This window comes from Stegostoma tigrinum, chromosome 7, assembly GCF_030684315.1.
Source record: "Stegostoma tigrinum isolate sSteTig4 chromosome 7, sSteTig4.hap1, whole genome shotgun sequence".
In the NCBI taxonomy this organism is placed as follows: Eukaryota; Metazoa; Chordata; class Chondrichthyes; order Orectolobiformes; family Stegostomatidae; genus Stegostoma; species Stegostoma tigrinum.
The window spans coordinates 99,828,547-99,847,782 of NC_081360.1; the positions used below are offsets into that span (position 1 = coordinate 99,828,547).

Below are 19,236 nucleotides of genomic sequence, written 5' to 3' on the forward strand. Positions count from 1 at the left end.
GATATTCGTCAAACTCCACTTTCCTGCCTTTTCTCCATAACCCTTGATTCCCTTCCTAATTAAAAATCTATCTCAGCCTTGAATATAGTTAATGACGTAGCCTCAATATTCCTGTGCGGTAAAGAATCCCACAGATGTACTCTCCTCTGAGAGAAGAAATTCCTTCTCATCTCTATCTTAAATGTATCACCGCCTTATTTCTGAGATTATACACTCTGATCTTACAGACCTCCACGAGAGAAAATTACCTTCATACATCTGTCCTGTGTAGGAAATGTCCTAGGAATATTATATGTTTCAATAAGGTCACCTCACATTTGTCTACATTCCAATGACCACAGGTCCAACTTACTCAACCACTCCCCATAAGACAGCCCCTCCATACCTGCGAGCAGTCAATGTTGACTCTGGGAAGATAATGGGTTGATAGAACATGCCTTCCATCAACAAAGTGGAGGAGACCTTTTAGGGAAAAACGTTAAGCAAGTGAGATTGTCCCTGAAAAGGTCAGGAGGAGACAATCCTGTTGTCTCGGGAAGCTCATCACCCTCTGGAATGAATACATCACTCACTCCCATTCCTCAACTTTTCTTTCAATGATAAAGGGGGAATGGGATGTTTTGATTTTGAAAGGATGGTAAATTTTGATTGAGAAGTCATGGCATTTCCAAATGAACCTGTGTTTATAGCCACATATAAACAGGTCTAATGTCTACTGTGACCTTCAATAATTTGGACCCTATATAAAATGCAGTGCACCCACTACTACATTCCCCCTGTCTCTCTTTCTCTCTCTCTTACACACACACACGCATGCACACACACAGATTGTCTCTCTCTCTCTCTCCCTCAAACACACACACACACACACACACACACACACACAGATTGTCTGCCTGTCTCTCTCTCAAACACACACAGACGCACACACACATGCACACAGACAGACACATATACACACACAAACATAAACACACATGCACACACAAACACACACTCACATACACACATGCACACACAAACACACACACACACACAAACACATACACAAACACATACACACAAACACACACGCAGGCACATATATACACACACACACACACACACACACACACACACACACACACACACACACACACACACACACACACACACACACACACAAATATCTAATGAGGATATCATCAATGAGCTTACAGAGAATATGGTAAGGTCCTTTGAAGAGGTTTACACTGGGCAATCACACTGGGCCTACAAAGGTAATTCAAGCCTCAGATTAATGCCTCCTCGTACATGGTATCATTTCTCTCTACTGCCCTCCACAGCACCCGTAGGGCAGCCCTATACCTTCAGTGATTACTGGAGAGCTGTTTCAGGAGATATTAAGTCCTCTTCACCCATCAACTTTTCACCAACTAACATTGAGTGCCCAGTCCAGCTAACCCCTCCTTCTCTGGACATGGGGTCAAATGCCACCATAGCAGAGGAGCAATAAATGCTGGCCTAGCCAGAAACACCCCACACGCTGCACATGAATTACAAAGAAAAGTTATCCTGCCATGAAGGGGCAGCTGACCCTGACACTTTAACCTTATCTGGGTCCCATTGTACCCTATTCATTAATCTGCTTTTCTCTCTGCCATCCTACACAGTTTTCCAAGTGCTTCCTGGTTTTACTTCGGGTCTCTCATTCTCTCTCACACGCATCCTCTCACACATATACACACACTCAGTCACAGACACACACTCAGTCACACACACACACTCTCTCTCACACACGCACTCACTCACAGACACACACTCTCTCCCACACACTTACTTACTCACACACACATTCACTCACACAGTTACATAGTCACAGACACGCACTCTCACTCACATAGTTACACACTCATTCACAGACATACATTCTCGCTCACACAGCAACACACTCACTCACAGACATACATTCTCGCTCACACAGCAACACACTCACTCACAGACACACTCTCTCACACACACACTCACTCACGTACACACACTCACTCACACAGACACACTCACTCACACAGGCACACTCTCTCTCTCTCTCTCTCACACACACTCACTCACTCACAGACACACTCTCTCACACACACTTACATATTCACAGACACTCTCACACACAGTTACACACTCACTCACAGACATACAATCTCTCTCTCACACATTTACACTCTCACTCAGACACACACTCTCTCTCACACACTCACTCACTCACAGACACAAACTGTCTGCCACACTTGCATACTCACAGACACGCTCACTTACACAGCTACACACTCACTCACAGACACACACTCTCTTTCACACAGGCATATACTCTGTCACTCACATACACAACATGTACATGCACTCACACAGAGACACACACATGTGCACACACACACACTACGGGCGTGGACTGTCGGAAAAAATATAAAGTCGCAGGGGTGTGTTTTATGGCTGTGAACCAGACCTCAGATGCTGGATGTTGCTGGTCTAAGTCGATATGTGTTAGGAGGTTACATGGCTTACTGGCCTGAGCTAGTTTTGAAGTGTTTTGTCAATGTTAACCTCTAATCTCTCACAGAAACCATGTCCCTGTCAGAGTCCAGTGTAAACAGGAGAGGCCCCGATCTTTATCAGTCTCCGCACCTGGAATGACCTGAGTTTGAGTCACACTGGGCACTCATCTATGCTGGAAACATCCTTTGAAAGTTAACATTTAATCCTCGCATGGTGACTCCAAATAAAGCCTTTCTCAAACTCACAATGAGTGAATTCACAACCACAATTCACATCCAACAGCAACATCTGAATTCAGGATTGTGAAGTGGAGGGTAGGGATGAGAGGGGAGCTTTATAAAGAAGCAGAAGCTAAGGATGGGACAAGAAAAGAGAACATTTATGAAACTGATAATTGGGACCAAGAAGGGATGAAGGATGAGGGGTGACTTGGATGAGGAAGTGGAAGTGGGGGCGTTAGTAAGCTTTCCAATGACATGAAGGTTGGTGGAGTTGTGGACAGCATGGAGGTTGGTTGTAGGGACATTGGCAGGATGCAGAGCTAGGCGAAGAAGTGGCAGATGGAATTCAACCCAGAAAAGTGTGAAGTGATTCATTTCGGAAGGTCAAATTTGAATGCAGAATATAGGGCTAATGGCAGGATTCTCAGCAGTGTGGACGAACAGAGGGATCTTGGGGTTCACGTCCATAGATCCTTCAAAGTTGCTACCCAAGTTGAGAGGGTTGTAAAGAAGGTGTATGGTGTGTTGGCTTTCATTTGGCAGGGGAATTGAGTTTAAGAGCCGTGAGGTTGTGCTGCAGCTCTATAAAACTCTGGTTACAGACAAAGAAACCTACAGCACAGGAACAGGCCCTTCGGCCCTCCAAGCCTGCGCCGATCAAGATGCTCTGTCTAACCTGTCATCTATTTTCTAACGGTCTGTGTCCATTTGCTCCCCGCCCATCCATGTACCTGTCCAAATATATCTTAAAAGACGCTAACGTGTCTGCATCTACCACCTCCGCTGGCAATGCATTCCAGACACTCACCACCCTCTGTGTAAAGAACTTTCCACGCATATCTCCCTTAAACCTTCCTCCTCTCACTTTGAACTCATGACCCCTAGTAATTGAGTCCCCCACTCTAGGAAAAAGCTTTTCGCTATCCACCCTGTCTATACCCCTCATGATTTTGTAGACCTCAATCAGGTCCCCCCTCAATCTCCATCTTTCTAATGAAAATAATCCTAATCTACTCAACCTCTCTTCATAGCTAGCACCCTCCATACCAGGCAACATCATGGTGAACCTCCTCTGCACCCTCTCCAAAGCATCCACATCCTTTTGGTAATGTGGCAACCAGAACTGTACACAGTACTCCAAATGTGGCTGAACCAAAGTCCGATACAACTGCAACATGACCTGCCAACTCTTGTACTCAATACCCCGCCCAATGAAGGAAAGCATGCCATATCCCTTCTTGACCACCCTATTGACCTGCGTTGTCACCTTCAGGGAACAATGGACCTGAACACCCAGATCTCTCTGTTCATCAATTTTCCCTAGGATTTTTCCATTTACTGTATAGTTCGCCGTTGAATTTGATCTTCCAAAATGGTTAGACACACTCGGAATGTTGTCATCAGTTCTGGTCACCTCATTACACAAAGGATGTGGAAGCTTTAGAGAGGGTGCAGGGGAGATTTACCAGGATTCTGCCTGAACTGGAGGGCAGGCCTTATGAGGAAAGGTCGAGGGAGCTAGGGCTTTTTTCATTGGAGCAAAGAAGGGTGAGAGGTGACTTGATAGAGGTGTACAAGATGATGAGAGGCATAGATAGAGTGGATAGTCAGAGACATTTTCCCAGGGTGGAAGTGACTATTACGAGGGGACATAATTTTAAGGTGACTGGAGGAAGGCATAGAGGAGATGCCAGAGGTAGGTTCTTCATACAGAGAATGGTGGGCGTGTGGAATGCGCTGCCGACAATGGTTGTGGAATCAGATACTTTAGAGACTTTTAAACAACTCTTGGATAGGCACATGGAGGACAGTAAAATGTAGGGTATGCAAAGTAGACTGCTCTTCACAACATAGTGGCCTGAAGGACCTGTACTGTGCTGTACTGTTCTATGTTCTATGTATGTTTGATGTTCTATGACATGTAATTGCAAATGCAAAGAGAAATTCATTGAATTAACAAAAGTCAGGAAATAATAATTTGCAAACACAAAGCACCTATCAGGTCTCCACATCTTTTATTATTCAGTTTTATTCATTTGTTGCCCATCCCTAATAGCCCTTCAACAACATGGCTTTCTGGGCTTGCTACGTGATATCCAGTTTGGGTTCTACCAGGGCCAGTCACCTCCAGACCTCCATTTAGCTTTGGTTCAAGCATGGTCAGGGAAACACAACAGCCAATTTGCACTGCAAGATCCCACTAAAGACAAAGAGATAATGATCAGCTCATCTGTTTTTTGCAATGTTGGTCAGGGCTAGATTTCAGTCAGGACACTGGGGATAATTCCCCTCCTCTTCTTCAAAACTGAATTCCAGAGGAGAGAGGAGAGTAACAGTCCTTGACATTAAGGCCATGTTTTACCAGGTGTGGCATCAAGAAGCCTGAGCAAAACTAATCTCAATGAAGATCAGAGGAAATACTCTCCACTGATTTGAGTCATACTTGGCATAATGGAAATGGTTGTGATTGTTGAAGGTTATCTCAACTCCAGGACATCTCTGCAGGAGTTCCTCAAGATAACATCCTAGGCCCAAGCATCTTTAGCTGCTTTATCAATGAGCTTCCCTCTATCATACAGTCAGAGGTGGAAACTTCTGCCAATAATTGCACAATGTTCAGCATCACCTGTGATTCCTCAGATACTGAAGCAAATGCAGAAACACCTGAATAATATCCAGTCTTGAGCTTTCGAAGGGTGAGTAACATTTGCTCCACAGCTGTGCCAAGCTATGATCATTTCCAAAACAAAGAGAATTTAACCATCATAATAAAATGTGAGGCTGGATGAACACAGCAGGCCAAGCAGCATCTCAGGAGCACAAAAGCTGACGTTTCGGGCCTAGACCCTTCATCAGAGAGGGGGATGGGGAGAGGGAACTGGAATAAATAGGAGAGAGGGGGAGGCGGACCGAAGATGGAGAGTAAAGAAGATAGGTGGAGAGAGTGTAGGTGGGGAGGTAGGGAGGGGATAGGTCAGTCCAGGGAAGACGGACAGGTCAAGGAGGTGGGATGAGGTTAGTAGGTAGCTGGGGGTGCGGCTTGGGGTGGGAGGAAGGGATGGGTGAGAGGAAGAACCGGTTAGGGAGGCAGAGACAGGTTGGACTGGCATTGGGATGCAGTGGGTGGAGGGGAAGAGCTGGGCTGGTTGTGTGGTGCAGTGGGGGGAGGGGACGAACTGGGCTGGTTTGGGGATGCAGTAGGGGAAGGGGAGATTTTGAAACTGGTGAAGTCCACATTGATACCATTGGGCTGCAGGGTTCCCAGGCGGAATATGAGTTGCTGTTCCTGCAACCTTCGGGTGGCATCATTGTGGCACTGCAGGAGGCCCATGATGGACATGTCATCTAGAGAATGGGAGGGGGAGTGGAAATGGTTTGCGACTGGGAGGTGCAGTTGTTTGTTGCGAACTGAATTTAACCATCACCCCTGTTTATTCAATGTCATTGACTGCACTGAAATCTCATTATTAACATCCTGGGGTTACCACTGACCAGAAACTCAACTGAACTCACTATATAAATAACAATGGCCTCAAAGAGCAAGTCAGATGCTGGGAATCCCGTAGCGAGTAACTCACCTCCTGACTCCTCAAAGCCTGCCCACCATCTACAAGGCACAAGTCAGGAGTGTGATGAACACTCCCCACTTGCCTGGATGGGTGCAGCCCCAACAACACGCAAGAAGTTCAGCACCACCCAGGTCAAAGCAGCCTGTTTGATTGGCACCACATTCATAAATATTCCCTCCTTCCACCTCTGACTCAATAGCAGCAGTGGTAACCATCTATTGGATGTACTGCAAAATTTCCGTAGCAGTCTTTAGACATAACCTTCCGAAACCACAACCTCTACAAGGACAAGGGCAGCAGATACATGGGAACGCCACCACCTGCAAGTTCCCCTCCAAGCCATTCACCAACCTGACTTGAGAATATAATTATACTTACTTCACTGTCGCTGGGTCAAAATCCTGGAACTCCCTCCTGAATCTCTCTCTGTTCTTCTACAATTCCTGGCTCCTCATCAACTTGTCCAATGGGCCCAAAATCACAGGATCACAGAATTAAAACAGCACAAAAGGAGGCCATTCAGCCCATCATGTCCGTACTGTCTCTCTGAATGAGCAATTTACTTTGTGCCTTTATCCTTCCTTCTTCCCAGAGCCTAGTTTATTCTTCCTTTTCTAATGAAAGTTCAATTCTCTTTAGAATGTCATAGTTGAATCTACTTCTACTGTGATCCCAGGCAGTGCATTCCATTGCAGATGCAGCAGGCAGTGAAGAATGCAAATGGTATGTTGGCCTTCATAGCAAAAGTATTAAATACAGAAACAGGGAGGATATATTTCAATTGCACAGAACCTTGGAGAGACCACAGCTGGATTTTGTATGCAGTTTTCGTTACCTTACCTGAGGAAGGATATTCTGGCTATGGGAGGAGTGCAACAAAGGTTTACCAGACTGATTCCTGGCTTGGCAAGAATGAGGTAAGGAGAGAAATTAGACTGGTTAGGACTTTATTCTCTGGAGTTAAGAAGAATGAGAGGGACACTCATAGAAACCTAAAATATTCTGACAGGACTGGACAAAGTAAATGCAGGAAGGATATTCCTGATGGCCAGGGTATTCAGAACCAGAGGAAGGGTGTCACATTCTAAGGATACAGGATAGACCATTTAGGACTGAGATGAGGAGAAATGTCTTCACCCAGTGGTGAGCAATTCTCTGCCTCAGAAAGCATTCGAGGCCACAATATTTCCAAGAAGGAATTAGAAATAGAGCTAAAGGGAACAAAGTGAGAACTGGGGTCTGAGTTTGATGATCAGCCATGAATCTATTGAATGGTGGAGCAGGCTTGAAGGGCTGAAAGGCCTATTCCTGTGCCTAACTTCTGTGTTTCTATATTATTGACAATGCTCTCTGCCTGTCCTGCCACCTTCAATGATGTACATTTACACCCATACACACGGCTGAACGTACATATCAACTGTTCTGAGGAAGGGTCACTGGACACGAAACATTAACTCTGTTTCTCCTCCACAGATGCTGCCAGGCTTGCTGAGCTTTTCCAGCAACTTTGTTTTTGATATACATCAATAGTATGCTACCCAACTTGCAGTGGAGGTAATGGCCTATTGGTATTATCACTGGACTGTTAATCCAGAGACCCAGATAACGTTCTGGGGTCCTGGGTTCAAATCCTGCCACAGCAGATGGTGGAATTTGAATTCAATAAAAATACCTGGAATTAGGAGTCTAATGATGACCACAAAATCATTGTCAATTGTTGGGGGGAAACCCATTTGGTTCACTAATGTCCTTTAGGGAAGGAAGCTGCCATCCTTACCTGGTCTGGACCACATGTGACTCCAGATCCACAGCAACGTGGTTGACTCTTAACTGCCCTCTGGGCAATTAGGGATGGACAATAAATACTGGAGTGGCCAGCGACATCCTCATCCTGTGAATGGATAAGGAACTCAGTTTTGGTGGCCCACTTGCTTCACAATGTTTGCAGGCTTGGGCTTCTCGCACTAAATCTCAGACAAAATGAGGTGACAAGAGAGCTCTGAGGAAAAATGCTACCTCGGCTCAGATTTGCAGGAATTTAGCTAGTTTACTGCAATCGCTGCACACAATGTGGTCTCCTCTACATGGCAGAAACAAAGCTTAGGCTGGCTGATCGCTCCACTGAATATCTACTTTCGGCCCATGAAAATAAACCTGAGCTTCCTGTTTCCTGCTGCTTTAGCACACTACTCTGTTCCTTGGCCAACATCTCTATCTCTGGCTTGCTGCAATGTTCCAGTGAAGCTCAGCACAAGCTCGAAGAACAACACCTCATTTTCTACTTGGGCAACCTGCCGCCTGCTGGACTCAATATCGAGTTCAATAACTGTAGGGCTTGATCTCCCGCCTGTCCTAACCGCCCAACCCCCACATACCAGGTCTTGTGATCACATAGTCTGCGAGTAAACACATACCATTGTTCGCCACTAACAGTTTCCATTAACAGCCATTCACCTTCCTAGTTAGATTGTTAATTCAGAGATAGGAAGAACTGCAGATGCTGGAGTCAGAGATAGCGCAGTGTGGAGCTGGAGGAACACAGCAGGCCAGGCAGCATTAGAGGGGCAGGAAAGTTGATGTTTTGGGTCAGCACCTTCTTCAGAAATGGGGAGGGGGAAGGGGGCTCAGAAATAAATAGAGAGAGGAGGGGTGGGGCTGGCGAAGGTAGGTGGGCTAGTGATAGGTGAGTGCAGGTAGACAGTGTTGGTGATTGGTCAATGGGGAAGGATAGGTGGGTGAGAAGGTTGGCAGGGGGTGTGGTGACATTGGCATTAGACATTCCTTTCTCTGTCCAATAGCTTTTCACTCTCTTTAGGCTCAATCCCCAATCATCTATCATTTACTCTTTATCCCTGCTCTCCGAAACCTATCTTCTGCATGAAGAAGCAACAATTTCCTAGCTACCATCAATTCTGAGGAAGGGTCACCGGACCCGAAGCGTTAACTCTGATTTCTCTTCACAGATGCTGCCGAACCTGCTGAGCTTTTCTAGCAATTTCTGTTTTTGTTTCTGTTATACACCATCTACAGTTCTTTCTATTTTTATTTAGGAATTTAATCTTGATGTGATGCATTCACCGTCTGTGTATAGTCTAGGTGCTGTGTAAATACAGACAGTCCTTGTGATTTGTTGGTGTTAATCAATTAGCTGAAAAAGTGTTCTGTGTTTTATTCCAGGAACATTAGAGGAGCGGGGATTTGTGGCACACTTCCCTAGTTTCAAATCTGAGCCGAAAGATTTAAACAAGGTTTATCAGTTTCCATCTGCCCTGCAGAGGTATCTGTGGGTGAAGCCCTTTCCCCTTTGCAACCTGTGCCCCAGCTCAGAACTGACAGAAGAACACGTGGCTGAGGGACAGGAGACAAAGAGCTTACTCCCAACTCGTGAGGCTCTTGCAAGCGGAGGAGAGTCTGGAGGTGTCATCTGCTCCAGGTTTACCATGGACCCATCAGGAACTGAAGTCTAATGCTGTTTGGAACAAACCCCAGGAGAGAAACAAAACCGGAGCATCAATAAAACAAAACTTTTTTTAACTTGCATTTCTTTGCACACTTATATATATTTGTCATAAAATGCAATCAATTCATTGCATTCTTTACAGGAAACTCACTGTCTGTGATGGTGATAGTCAGTGGGAGATTGGATGGTCACTAGCTGTGATGGTGACGGTCAGTGGGAGATTGGATGGTCACTAGCTGCGATGGTGACGGTCAGTGGGAGATTGGATGGTCACTAGCTATGATGGTGACGGTCAGTGGGAGATTGGATGGTCACTAGCTGTGATGGTAACGGTCAGTGGGAGATTGGATGCTCACTAGCTGTGATGGTGACGGCCAGTGGGAGATTGTATGATCACTAGCTGTGATGGTGACGGTCAGTGGGAGATTGTATGATCACTAGCTGTGATGGTGACGGCCAGTGGGAGATTGGATGCTCACTAGCTGTGATGGTGACGGTCAGTGGGAGATTGGATGCTCACTAGCTGTGATGGTGATGGTCAGTGGGAGATTGGATGTTCACTAGCTGTGATGGTGACGGTCAGTGGGAGATTGGATGCTCACTAGCTGTGATGGTGATGGTCAGTGGGAGATTGTATGTTCACTAGCTGTGATGGTGACGGTCAGTGGGAGATTGGATGTTCACTAGCTGTGATGGTGACGGTCAGTGGGAGATTGGATGTTCACTGCCTGCGATAGTGATGGTCAGTGGGTATTTGAGGGAGGACACCCTGTGATGACAGATTCCTCCAGGATTATTCCCAACCAGAGGTGGCACACCTAAAGGAGAAGGAGCCCTTGGAATGTGATGGATAAGGATTGCGCTGCACAACAGATGTGGACCAGAGTAATTGGGAGAGGCGGGACAAATTGGATTTTGGATTAGTCACCAACACTATGTCTCCAACCACAGTCCAACCCCAAACTGTCCTTCAAGAGCACTTCACTGTCTTCACTCCCCGTGTAGGGATCTTGAAAAGGAAGAAACATCTTGAATTTTTTCAAAACAAAACTCCAAGCCTTTGGGAGTCGATGGAATGGCTGAGGGATGAATCTTAGCTCTAGAATAGGGGCAGGAGTATGCCATTCAGCCTTTTCAGCCACTGCACCATTCAGCATGATCCTGGTTGATTATCCAACTCAAGTCCCTGTTCCCACCTTCTGCCCAGACCCTTTGATCCCTTTAGCCCTAAGAACTCTATCTACCTCTTTCCTGAAAACATTCAATGCTTTGGCCTCAACCATTTCCTTCGGCAAAGAATTCCACAGACTCACCACCCTCTGGGTAAAAACATTTCTCTCCATCTCAGCCCCAATGGCCTACCCCAAACCCTTAGACTGTAATACCTGGTTCTAAAATTGCTCTGTCAAATTCTCTTTCCCTGCTCACAGTAGCTACACACCAACACTCTCTTCCACCTGCCCTTCAAACCCACTGCATTTCATTCTCTAGATTGACCTTGATTAATCAAGCATTCAATATATTTTTCTGTTATTCATTCAAAGGATTTGGGCATCACTACATTTATTATCCATCCCGAATAATCAGAACTTATGCAATATTCCAGTTGAGGTCGAACTAAAGTGCATGACTTGCCAACTTTTATGCTCCATGACCCGATCAACGAAGGCAAGCATACCATACACCTTCTTGACCACCTTACCCACCTGCATAGCCACTTTCAGGGAACTGGGGACCTGTACACCAAGATCCTTCTGTTTGTTGATGCTTGAAAGTTGTAGGGTCATATAGCACAGGAACTGACATTCAGTCCAAACCAGTACATGCAGCCCCATAATCCCAAACTAAACTTGTCCCACCTGCTTGTGCTTGGCCCACATCCCTCCAAACCATTTCCACTCGTACCTAAATGTCAGGTAGCTAAATGTCTTTTCAAACGCTGTAACTGTACCTGCACCCACCACTTCCTCTGGAAGCTCATTCTAGACGTGAACGACTCCCTGTCTAAAAAAGTTGCCATTCCTGTCCTTATTAAACTGTTCTCCTCTCACATTAAAACTGTGACCCCTAGATTTGAATTCCCCATACCCTAGGGAAAAGACATTTGACATTCACCTTATCTCCGCACTCATGATTTTATAAACCCCTATGAGGTCACCCGTCAGCCTCCAATGCTCCAAGGACAAAAGTCCCAGCCTCTCCTTATAATTCAAGCCCTCCATTCCTGGCAACATCCTGGTAAATCTTTTCTGAACCTTCTCCAGCATTTACTGCACATAATGGGCTGTTTGACCTAGGTTGGCATCACTGCTTGTTCTTGGGCCTATGACTGGCACAGAATTGTGATCCGAATCCATTCCCTCACTGCCCTGTCACCCGCCCCCCACCTCCTCCTGACCATGCCACCTTTCCTAACACCCTTCCAATGTGTTGTATAAGTGCAGTGAACTGACAGAATGTGAGAGGGTACGGCATAGATGCATGTAACAAGCAGCTGAGGGACTGATGAGAAAGGAGGGAACAGTAAGTTCAACTGGCCAGGTTGGTGTGAAGGAGAGCTGGAGGAAACTCATGTGGAGTATGATCACCACATGGACACAGCGTGGGCCGAATGGTCCATGTCTGTACTGAAGCCTCAGTGTAAGGCCCGTGTGGGAAGCCAATCTTCATATGGATTGCTCTGTAGCAGGAATAAGGAAGTGGAGGGAGCAACCCTGGAGTCACTCATGGGCTGGTTGGATGCTGTAATGGGGACACTATTGAATGATGCATCAAAAGATTACCCACCTCACAGCTTCGCTCTTTCCCTTTTCTTCCAGTCTACAAAGAATTAGGAGCAGGAGTGGACCATTGGGCCCATCGAGCCTGCTTCGCCATTCCATACGATGGTCCCTGTCCCACACTCCCAGCTCTGACCTCCTATTGAGAATCTATGTATCTCTGCCTTAAAAATATTCAAAGCACTCTTGATTCACCACTGTTCAAGAGAATTCCAAAGACTCAGCCTCTGTGAGAAAAAATTCTCCTGATCTCTGTCTTAAATGGTCAACGCTTCATTTTTAAATTGTGACCCCTGGTTGTAGAATCTCCCATAAGAGGTAACACCCTCTCCACACAAATCCTGTCAAGAACCCTTAGGATCTTAAAGATTTCAATCAAGATCCCACACATTCTTCTAAACTCCAGTGAGTACAAGCCACAGTGCTCCCCATGTGGTCTCACCAGTTTCCTGTATAACCAAAGCATAACCTCTCTACTTCTATCACTAATAAAGAAGGATATCCTGTTAGCTTTCTAAATTATTTGCTGTAACTGCATACCTATCTCAAATGGATTCTGAACTATGACACCCAGATCCCCCTGCATCTTAGGGCTACGCAATCCCCTGTCCTGCTCTAGGTTTAAACTTTGAGAATGAGTCCAGTCTTGTCACTGGTCAATTATTAGTTTTAATTAATTAAATAGAACAAACAAAATACAATGGGAAGATTAAGATAAAAGTCACAGGAGATTCCAGAATAACATTGCAGGATAAAAATATCTTTGTTCTTGAAAATCTTTTAAATTAAAACTTTACAGACTGATAGTAGTTCTATATATAATATAATAAAATTCATATCAACAGTCAACTTTTACAATTCTATATTACAATTCACAGGTACAAAAATAAATCTTATGAGTAACGCACAAGGGCTGGTGTGTAAATTCACACACTAGATTCAACTATTGCCAATTGAGGGAAATATATACTCTCTAAGATCAAATAAAATCAAGATAATAAAATGTGAGGCTGGATGAACACAGCAGGCCAAGCAGCATCTCCTGAGATGCTGCTTGGCCTGCTGTATTCATCCAGCCTCACATTTTATTATCTTGGATTCTCCAGCATCTGCAGTTCCCATTATCTCAAATAAAATCAATAAGTCTTTGGAGAGGAATAGATTAGCTTTAGCATGAACGAGGCATAGATCTGTAAGTAGAGAATTACATATAGATTTAATTTTTGTAAGGTGCCTGAGGCAAGCACTGCTGTGTCCTGCATTCAGTTGCGCATTTCATCTTGTGTTTAATCTCACCTTCGAACCAGCATTTGGTCACATGCTTAGTCTCACGTTTAGTCACACACCTAGGTCTACGTTCAGCTACACATTCAGTCCTGTGTTCAGTCACATGATCAGTCCCATGTTTGCCATGTGTTTAGTCACACATTTAGTCCTGTATTTGGTTACATGTTGAATCCTGCATTTAAGTCTTGCATTCAGTCTCATATTCAGTCCCATGTTCAGGTAACGCTCAGTCCCACATGTCAATCTTTCCACTGAGGTTGGCAAAAGCGAATGGGAACATCGCACAGCGTGGAATGAGAACAGATGGGAGGATGTTTCCTCACTTTAACACCATCAAAATGCTACTTCATGTAGTTGGCTCAGAATGGCACTACCAGTGAGGTGTACAGGGCTGAATCGCATATTGTCAATAATTATCAAGAACACTAAATGATGAAATTACCATTTGGCAGCACCTTATTCTGTCACTGAACTTGCCCAGTGACAGATCTGTTCCTCTCCTCCACCCTCAGTGTCTCAGAGGAAGATACTTGGGCCCTTTTTGATATCTCCTTGTCATTGTCTCCCATTTTGTTTCCTGCTGATTGGAAGCAGCCAAGTGAGGGGCAGCTTTTCTACCTGGGACAATGTGAACCTACTCACATTGTTCTCCCCATCAGTGATGCAACAGGTGGAGAAATCCGACACAAAATAGCTGCTTTTCAAGCAAGTTTGTCCGGAAACTTAATGTAAGAAATAAGACCATAAAATAGTGGAGCAGAATTAGACCACTTGGCCCATCGAGACTGCTCCATCATTTGATCATGGCTAATATGTTTCTCAACCCCATTCTCCTTGCCTTCTCCCTGTAACCCTTTACCCCATTATTACTCAAAAACCTATCTATCTCTGTCTTAAAAACACTCAATTTTGGCCTCCACAGCCCTCTGCAGCAATGAGTTCCACAGACTTGCCAACCTCTGGCTGAAGAAATTCCACCTCATCTCAGTTCTTCAAGGGTTGCCCCTTCACCCTATGGGCTGTGCCCTCAGGTACTAGGGGTTAGAGTTGGCCATTCACCCCCTCGGAACCTGTTCCCCACCACTCAACAAGATTGCAGCCAATTGTCTACTTCAACGTCCCATCTTAGCTCTACATCTCGCCTCTGACTTGAACGTGATGCTCAACAACTTAACATCCATTATTCTCTGGCGTGGAGGAGTTTTAAAATCCGCGGTCCTTTGAGGGAGCACATGTTTCCACATCTCTATGCTTTTTGGCCGAGCCCCTATACTTGGACATTACTTGCGGCTGAGGATAGATACCACTTTGCATTTGAGGTGTTTGCCATCTCTGCGGAAACGTATGGTCAATTTGTGGGCAGCTGAGAGCCAATTCGAGCAGCACAGTGGAAGGTTCAGATCTCTTTTGTGGCAGCAATGCCAATTTTGCAGTCAAAGAATGGCAGCTGACTCTGCAGCCCAATGGTATCAATGTGTGGACTTCACAACTTTCAAAATCTCCCCTCCTCCAACCATATCCCAAAACCAGCACAGCTTGTCCCCGCCTCCCTAACCTGTCCTTCCTCCCACCCATCCCCTCCTCCCACTCCGATCTCCTACTTACTAGCCCCATCCCGCCCCCTTGGCCTGTCCGTCCTCCCTGGGCTGACCTATCTCCTCCCTAACTCCCCACCTACACTCACCTTTACTGGATCCATCCCTGCCTCTTTGACCTGTCTGTCTCCTCTTCACCTCTCTTCTCCTTTAACCATCTCCTATCTGCCTCCCCGTCTCTCCCTATTTATTTCAGAACCCCCCTTCCCTGCCCCCATTTCTGAAGAAGGGTCTAGGCCTGAAACGTCAGCCTTCCTCCTCCTCTGATGCTGCTTGGCCTGCTGTGTTCTTCCAGCTCTACACCTTGTTATCTCAGTCAACTCTGATAGTGCTGTACTCTCTCAGTGAGGCACTGAATTGTCAACCTTGATAATGTCCTGGAGTGGGGATTAACTTTACAATTACTGGTTCAGGTACAGTGTTGAAATCGCCGTAATTTAACAGGTAGGTCCAATCTGAGATGTATGTTGTGGCCATTTGTAGCTGATTGGGACTGTCACATGGCCTGGTGTACAGAATAAACATGCAGCACTTAAATATTTATCAGAACTAATAAATATTCCACTGAGTACAAGATAGCCAGAAGGCCATTTGTAAAACGTGGCTGCTGGAAGCCTGTAAAAATAAGATTTTGAAAACACACAACAAGTCCAGCAGCTCATCTGCAGAGAGAGAGAGAGAGATAGAGAGAGAGAGAAAAGCCAAGTTAACATTTCAGGTTGATGTCTTTTTGACCTGAGATATTAATAGTGCTTTTCCTTCCAATGCCACCGGGCCAGCCGAGTGTTTTTGGCACTTTTTGCTTTGACTTTGAAGGTCGCTGTTTTCTGTCGAAAATTGGTGAGCAACAACATCAGTCACCCAGAGTGGACCCTGCTTTGGGATCATAGAATCCCACTGGTGTGGAAGCAGGCCGTTCAGCCCATCAAATTACACTGACTGTCCGAACAGCATCCCACTCAGATACACTCCCATACCCTATCTCTGTAACCCTACACTTCCCTTAGCTAAACCACTCAGCCCGCACATCCCTGGACACCATGGGTTATTTCCCATGGCCAATCCACCTAGCCTGCCCATCTTTGGACTGTGGGAGGAAATCGAGAGCACCCGGAGGAAACCCACGCAGACACAGGGAGAATGTGCAAACTCCACACAGACAGTGATCTGAGGGTGAAATTGAACCCAGGTTCCCAGCGACTGAACTACTGTACCCCTCCACTGTGGCATTATTTTTAAAAACATTACCATTTTCCTCTGAAGCCCTTGGTTTTGTTGCGAAAGAATTGGGTTGAGGTATGGACCACAGAGACAGGAAATCATGTGATAGAACAACAGGAAGTCTCATGAGAAATATTTTCTACCAGAGAGTGGTGAGTTTGTGGTATTGTCTGCCAGAAAAAGTGGTTGAGGCCAAAACATTGAATGCTTTTAAGAAGGAGTTAAATATAGTGCTTAGGGCTAAAGGAATCTAAGGGTGTGGTGAAAAAACGGGAGAAGTATTGAGTTAGATGATCAGCCATGATCATATTGAATGGCAGAGCAAACTTGTAGGGCCAAATGGCCTACTCCTAGAATCTATGTTGGTAAAGTCTCTGAGAATATACCCAACCAGAGTTGGCAACTCTAGATTTTGTCACAGAGAGTGGTAAGCTAAGCGTTAGGTTTCTATCTGTCATGTTTAGTTCTGCGTCTGATGACATGGAGACACAGATAAGGAAAATTTTAATTAGTTTGTTTCAGCAGCAAAGTAAACAGTAGGACTCAAGCCGTGAATCCCTCTCCACTTGGATTTGATAATATGGTTGAAGCCTCTCCCTGCGACAACAGTAATTTTCTGATATATATACATCTCTAATATTAATTACATCTGCACGTACATTTCTATCCATTTTAAATTCCCAAATCCACAACTACTAAGCAAAACCACCTGTAGCACCACCAGTGGCCAGGGGATGTAACTGCAGTGTGACATGTTTGCGTAGGCAATTCTCATTCTAAATGGAGATGTAGCGGTTTGTAACAGGAATATGGTTAAAAACAACGATACACATGTAGGGGCAGGATGCATGGCTTTGAAACAGAGTCTGAGGCTATGCCTGCACATGTTGTACAGTGATCTCTGGCTGCTTCGTACGCTGCACAGTCGAAGACGATATTGAGATGTTGAATCCTCTGGTTACAAATCAAAGGGAGGGTCCAGTGTAATTCAGTCAGAGGTGATACAAGCAAGATTGGGGGTTTGTGCCCACTGAGGCAAATTCCAACGTTGAACCGCTGTGCGACCTGCTCTAAATGACAATGGGCGAGGGATGGTGGCTCCACGTTCAGCTCAACAAAGGTTAAGGGACATCTCGGAACCCCTTGTCCTTCGTGATGGTTTAGATCCTTGGGGCCATTGAAGCAGAGGGCTCCCCAACCTTTCACCCGCGTGATTCACCCCTAGGCACCCATCACCAGCGAGGGGAGGTGGGGGATAGGGGGGCGCGGCCAGTGTTAAGCCTGCACCCTCCCGAGTTACTCTCCATAAAGACTCCTTACCCCACCTGCTCCTCAGCCCTGTGCCACGCCCCAAGGGTGAAAGTACTCAGCGCTGAGGAAGACCCTGCCGAGTCGGTAGAGGAGCCGGGAATACCAGTGCATGCCTTCCTGCCAGGATGTGCCCCCACCAAAGATGGAGGTCAACTGGTAGCAGAGGCGAAGGGGAGCGAAGGCCAAATGTGCCAGTCCGTGCCCATCAATGGCTGCGAAGCAGGATGCCAAAATGCCATTCACCACCAGGGTGCCGTGCTGGGTCAAAGGGGCGTAGGCACCCTTGAGCTCACGCATCGAGATGCCGGTGACCATCGCCGGCCGATGGCCCGAATGGCCCACCACGTACAAGTACTGGCCAACCCGCACGTTGCTGGCGAAGGTGGGTCTGAACTTGCCCAGGTCCAACGTGAAGTTATTGGCCACATACACCAAGTGTGCCGGGGTCAGCAGCAAACTGCGAGGCGGATCCCGGGTCTCGAGCAGCTGAAATATCTTAATCGCCCGGGGGTCCCGGTCCAGGAAGGTCACAAAGCTGCTGAAAATAACATTCCCTCCGTGATCCACCGTCTGCACGCGGTCTCCAGGCTGGAGATCTGACACCCTCTTCCGCCTGCCATCTTCCATCAGGACGCTGGCGTTTCCAGGAAAGCAGCCACCAGTCTTTGCTGCCATGGAATGATCTGGAAAGAGACATGTCAAAGCCCGTTAGTCAACGAATACATGCCGTTCCTCTGTTCAGCCTCTTAACCATGAGACAATGTAGAACCCATTTTTAGAAAAGGATGGCACAACACGTCGGGAAAGGCAAAAGTCACAGGCTTGCAAGAAACGAACTGGAATGGCTTAATAAATCATATACCCTAGAAAGTAGGAGCTGGTGTGGGCCATTCAGCCCTTCGAGTCTGCTCCACCATTCAATATGATCTTAGCTGAGCATCCAACTCAGTTCCCTGTTTCCATTTTCTCCTCGTAACCTTTGGTCCCTTTTGCCCTAAGAACTGTATCTAACTCCTTCTTGAAGACATTCAATGTTTGGTCTCAACCAATTTCTGTGGTAGAGAATTCCACAGGCTCACCACTCTCTGGGTGAAAAAAATTTCTTCTCATCTCATTCCTAAATGGTCTGCCCCGTATCCTTAGTCTGTGATGCCTGGTTCTGGACTTCCTCATCATCAGGAACATCCTGCTGCATTTACCCTGTCTAGTCCTGTTCAAATGTCATAGATTTCTATGAGATCAACCTCCATTGTTCTAAACCATAGT

General features: G+C 46.0%; 2 protein-coding genes across 4 annotated transcripts in view; one reads left to right on the forward strand and one right to left on the reverse strand.

Annotated features, from left to right (window-relative positions):
- slc23a3 (solute carrier family 23 member 3) overlaps nucleotides 1-9,856 on the forward strand; it is an 80,356-nt gene extending 70,500 nt beyond the window's left edge. For all 3 annotated transcript variants that reach the window (XM_059647676.1, XM_059647678.1, XM_059647677.1), the window contains one exon: nucleotides 9,494-9,856. In XM_059647676.1, coding sequence (XP_059503659.1) covers nucleotides 9,494-9,783 — 290 coding nt within the window. In that variant the 3' untranslated portion in view covers nucleotides 9,784-9,856. The remainder of the gene's footprint in view (nucleotides 1-9,493) is intronic.
- A 3,785-nt stretch (nucleotides 9,857-13,641) lies between these two features.
- The window catches only part of LOC125453760 (indian hedgehog protein-like), an 89,999-nt gene continuing 84,404 nt past the window's right edge, over nucleotides 13,642-19,236 (reverse strand). Inside the window, exon 3 of the mRNA XM_048533657.2 lies at nucleotides 13,642-18,653. Coding sequence (XP_048389614.1) covers nucleotides 17,992-18,653 — 662 coding nt within the window. The 3' untranslated portion in view covers nucleotides 13,642-17,991. The remainder of the gene's footprint in view (nucleotides 18,654-19,236) is intronic.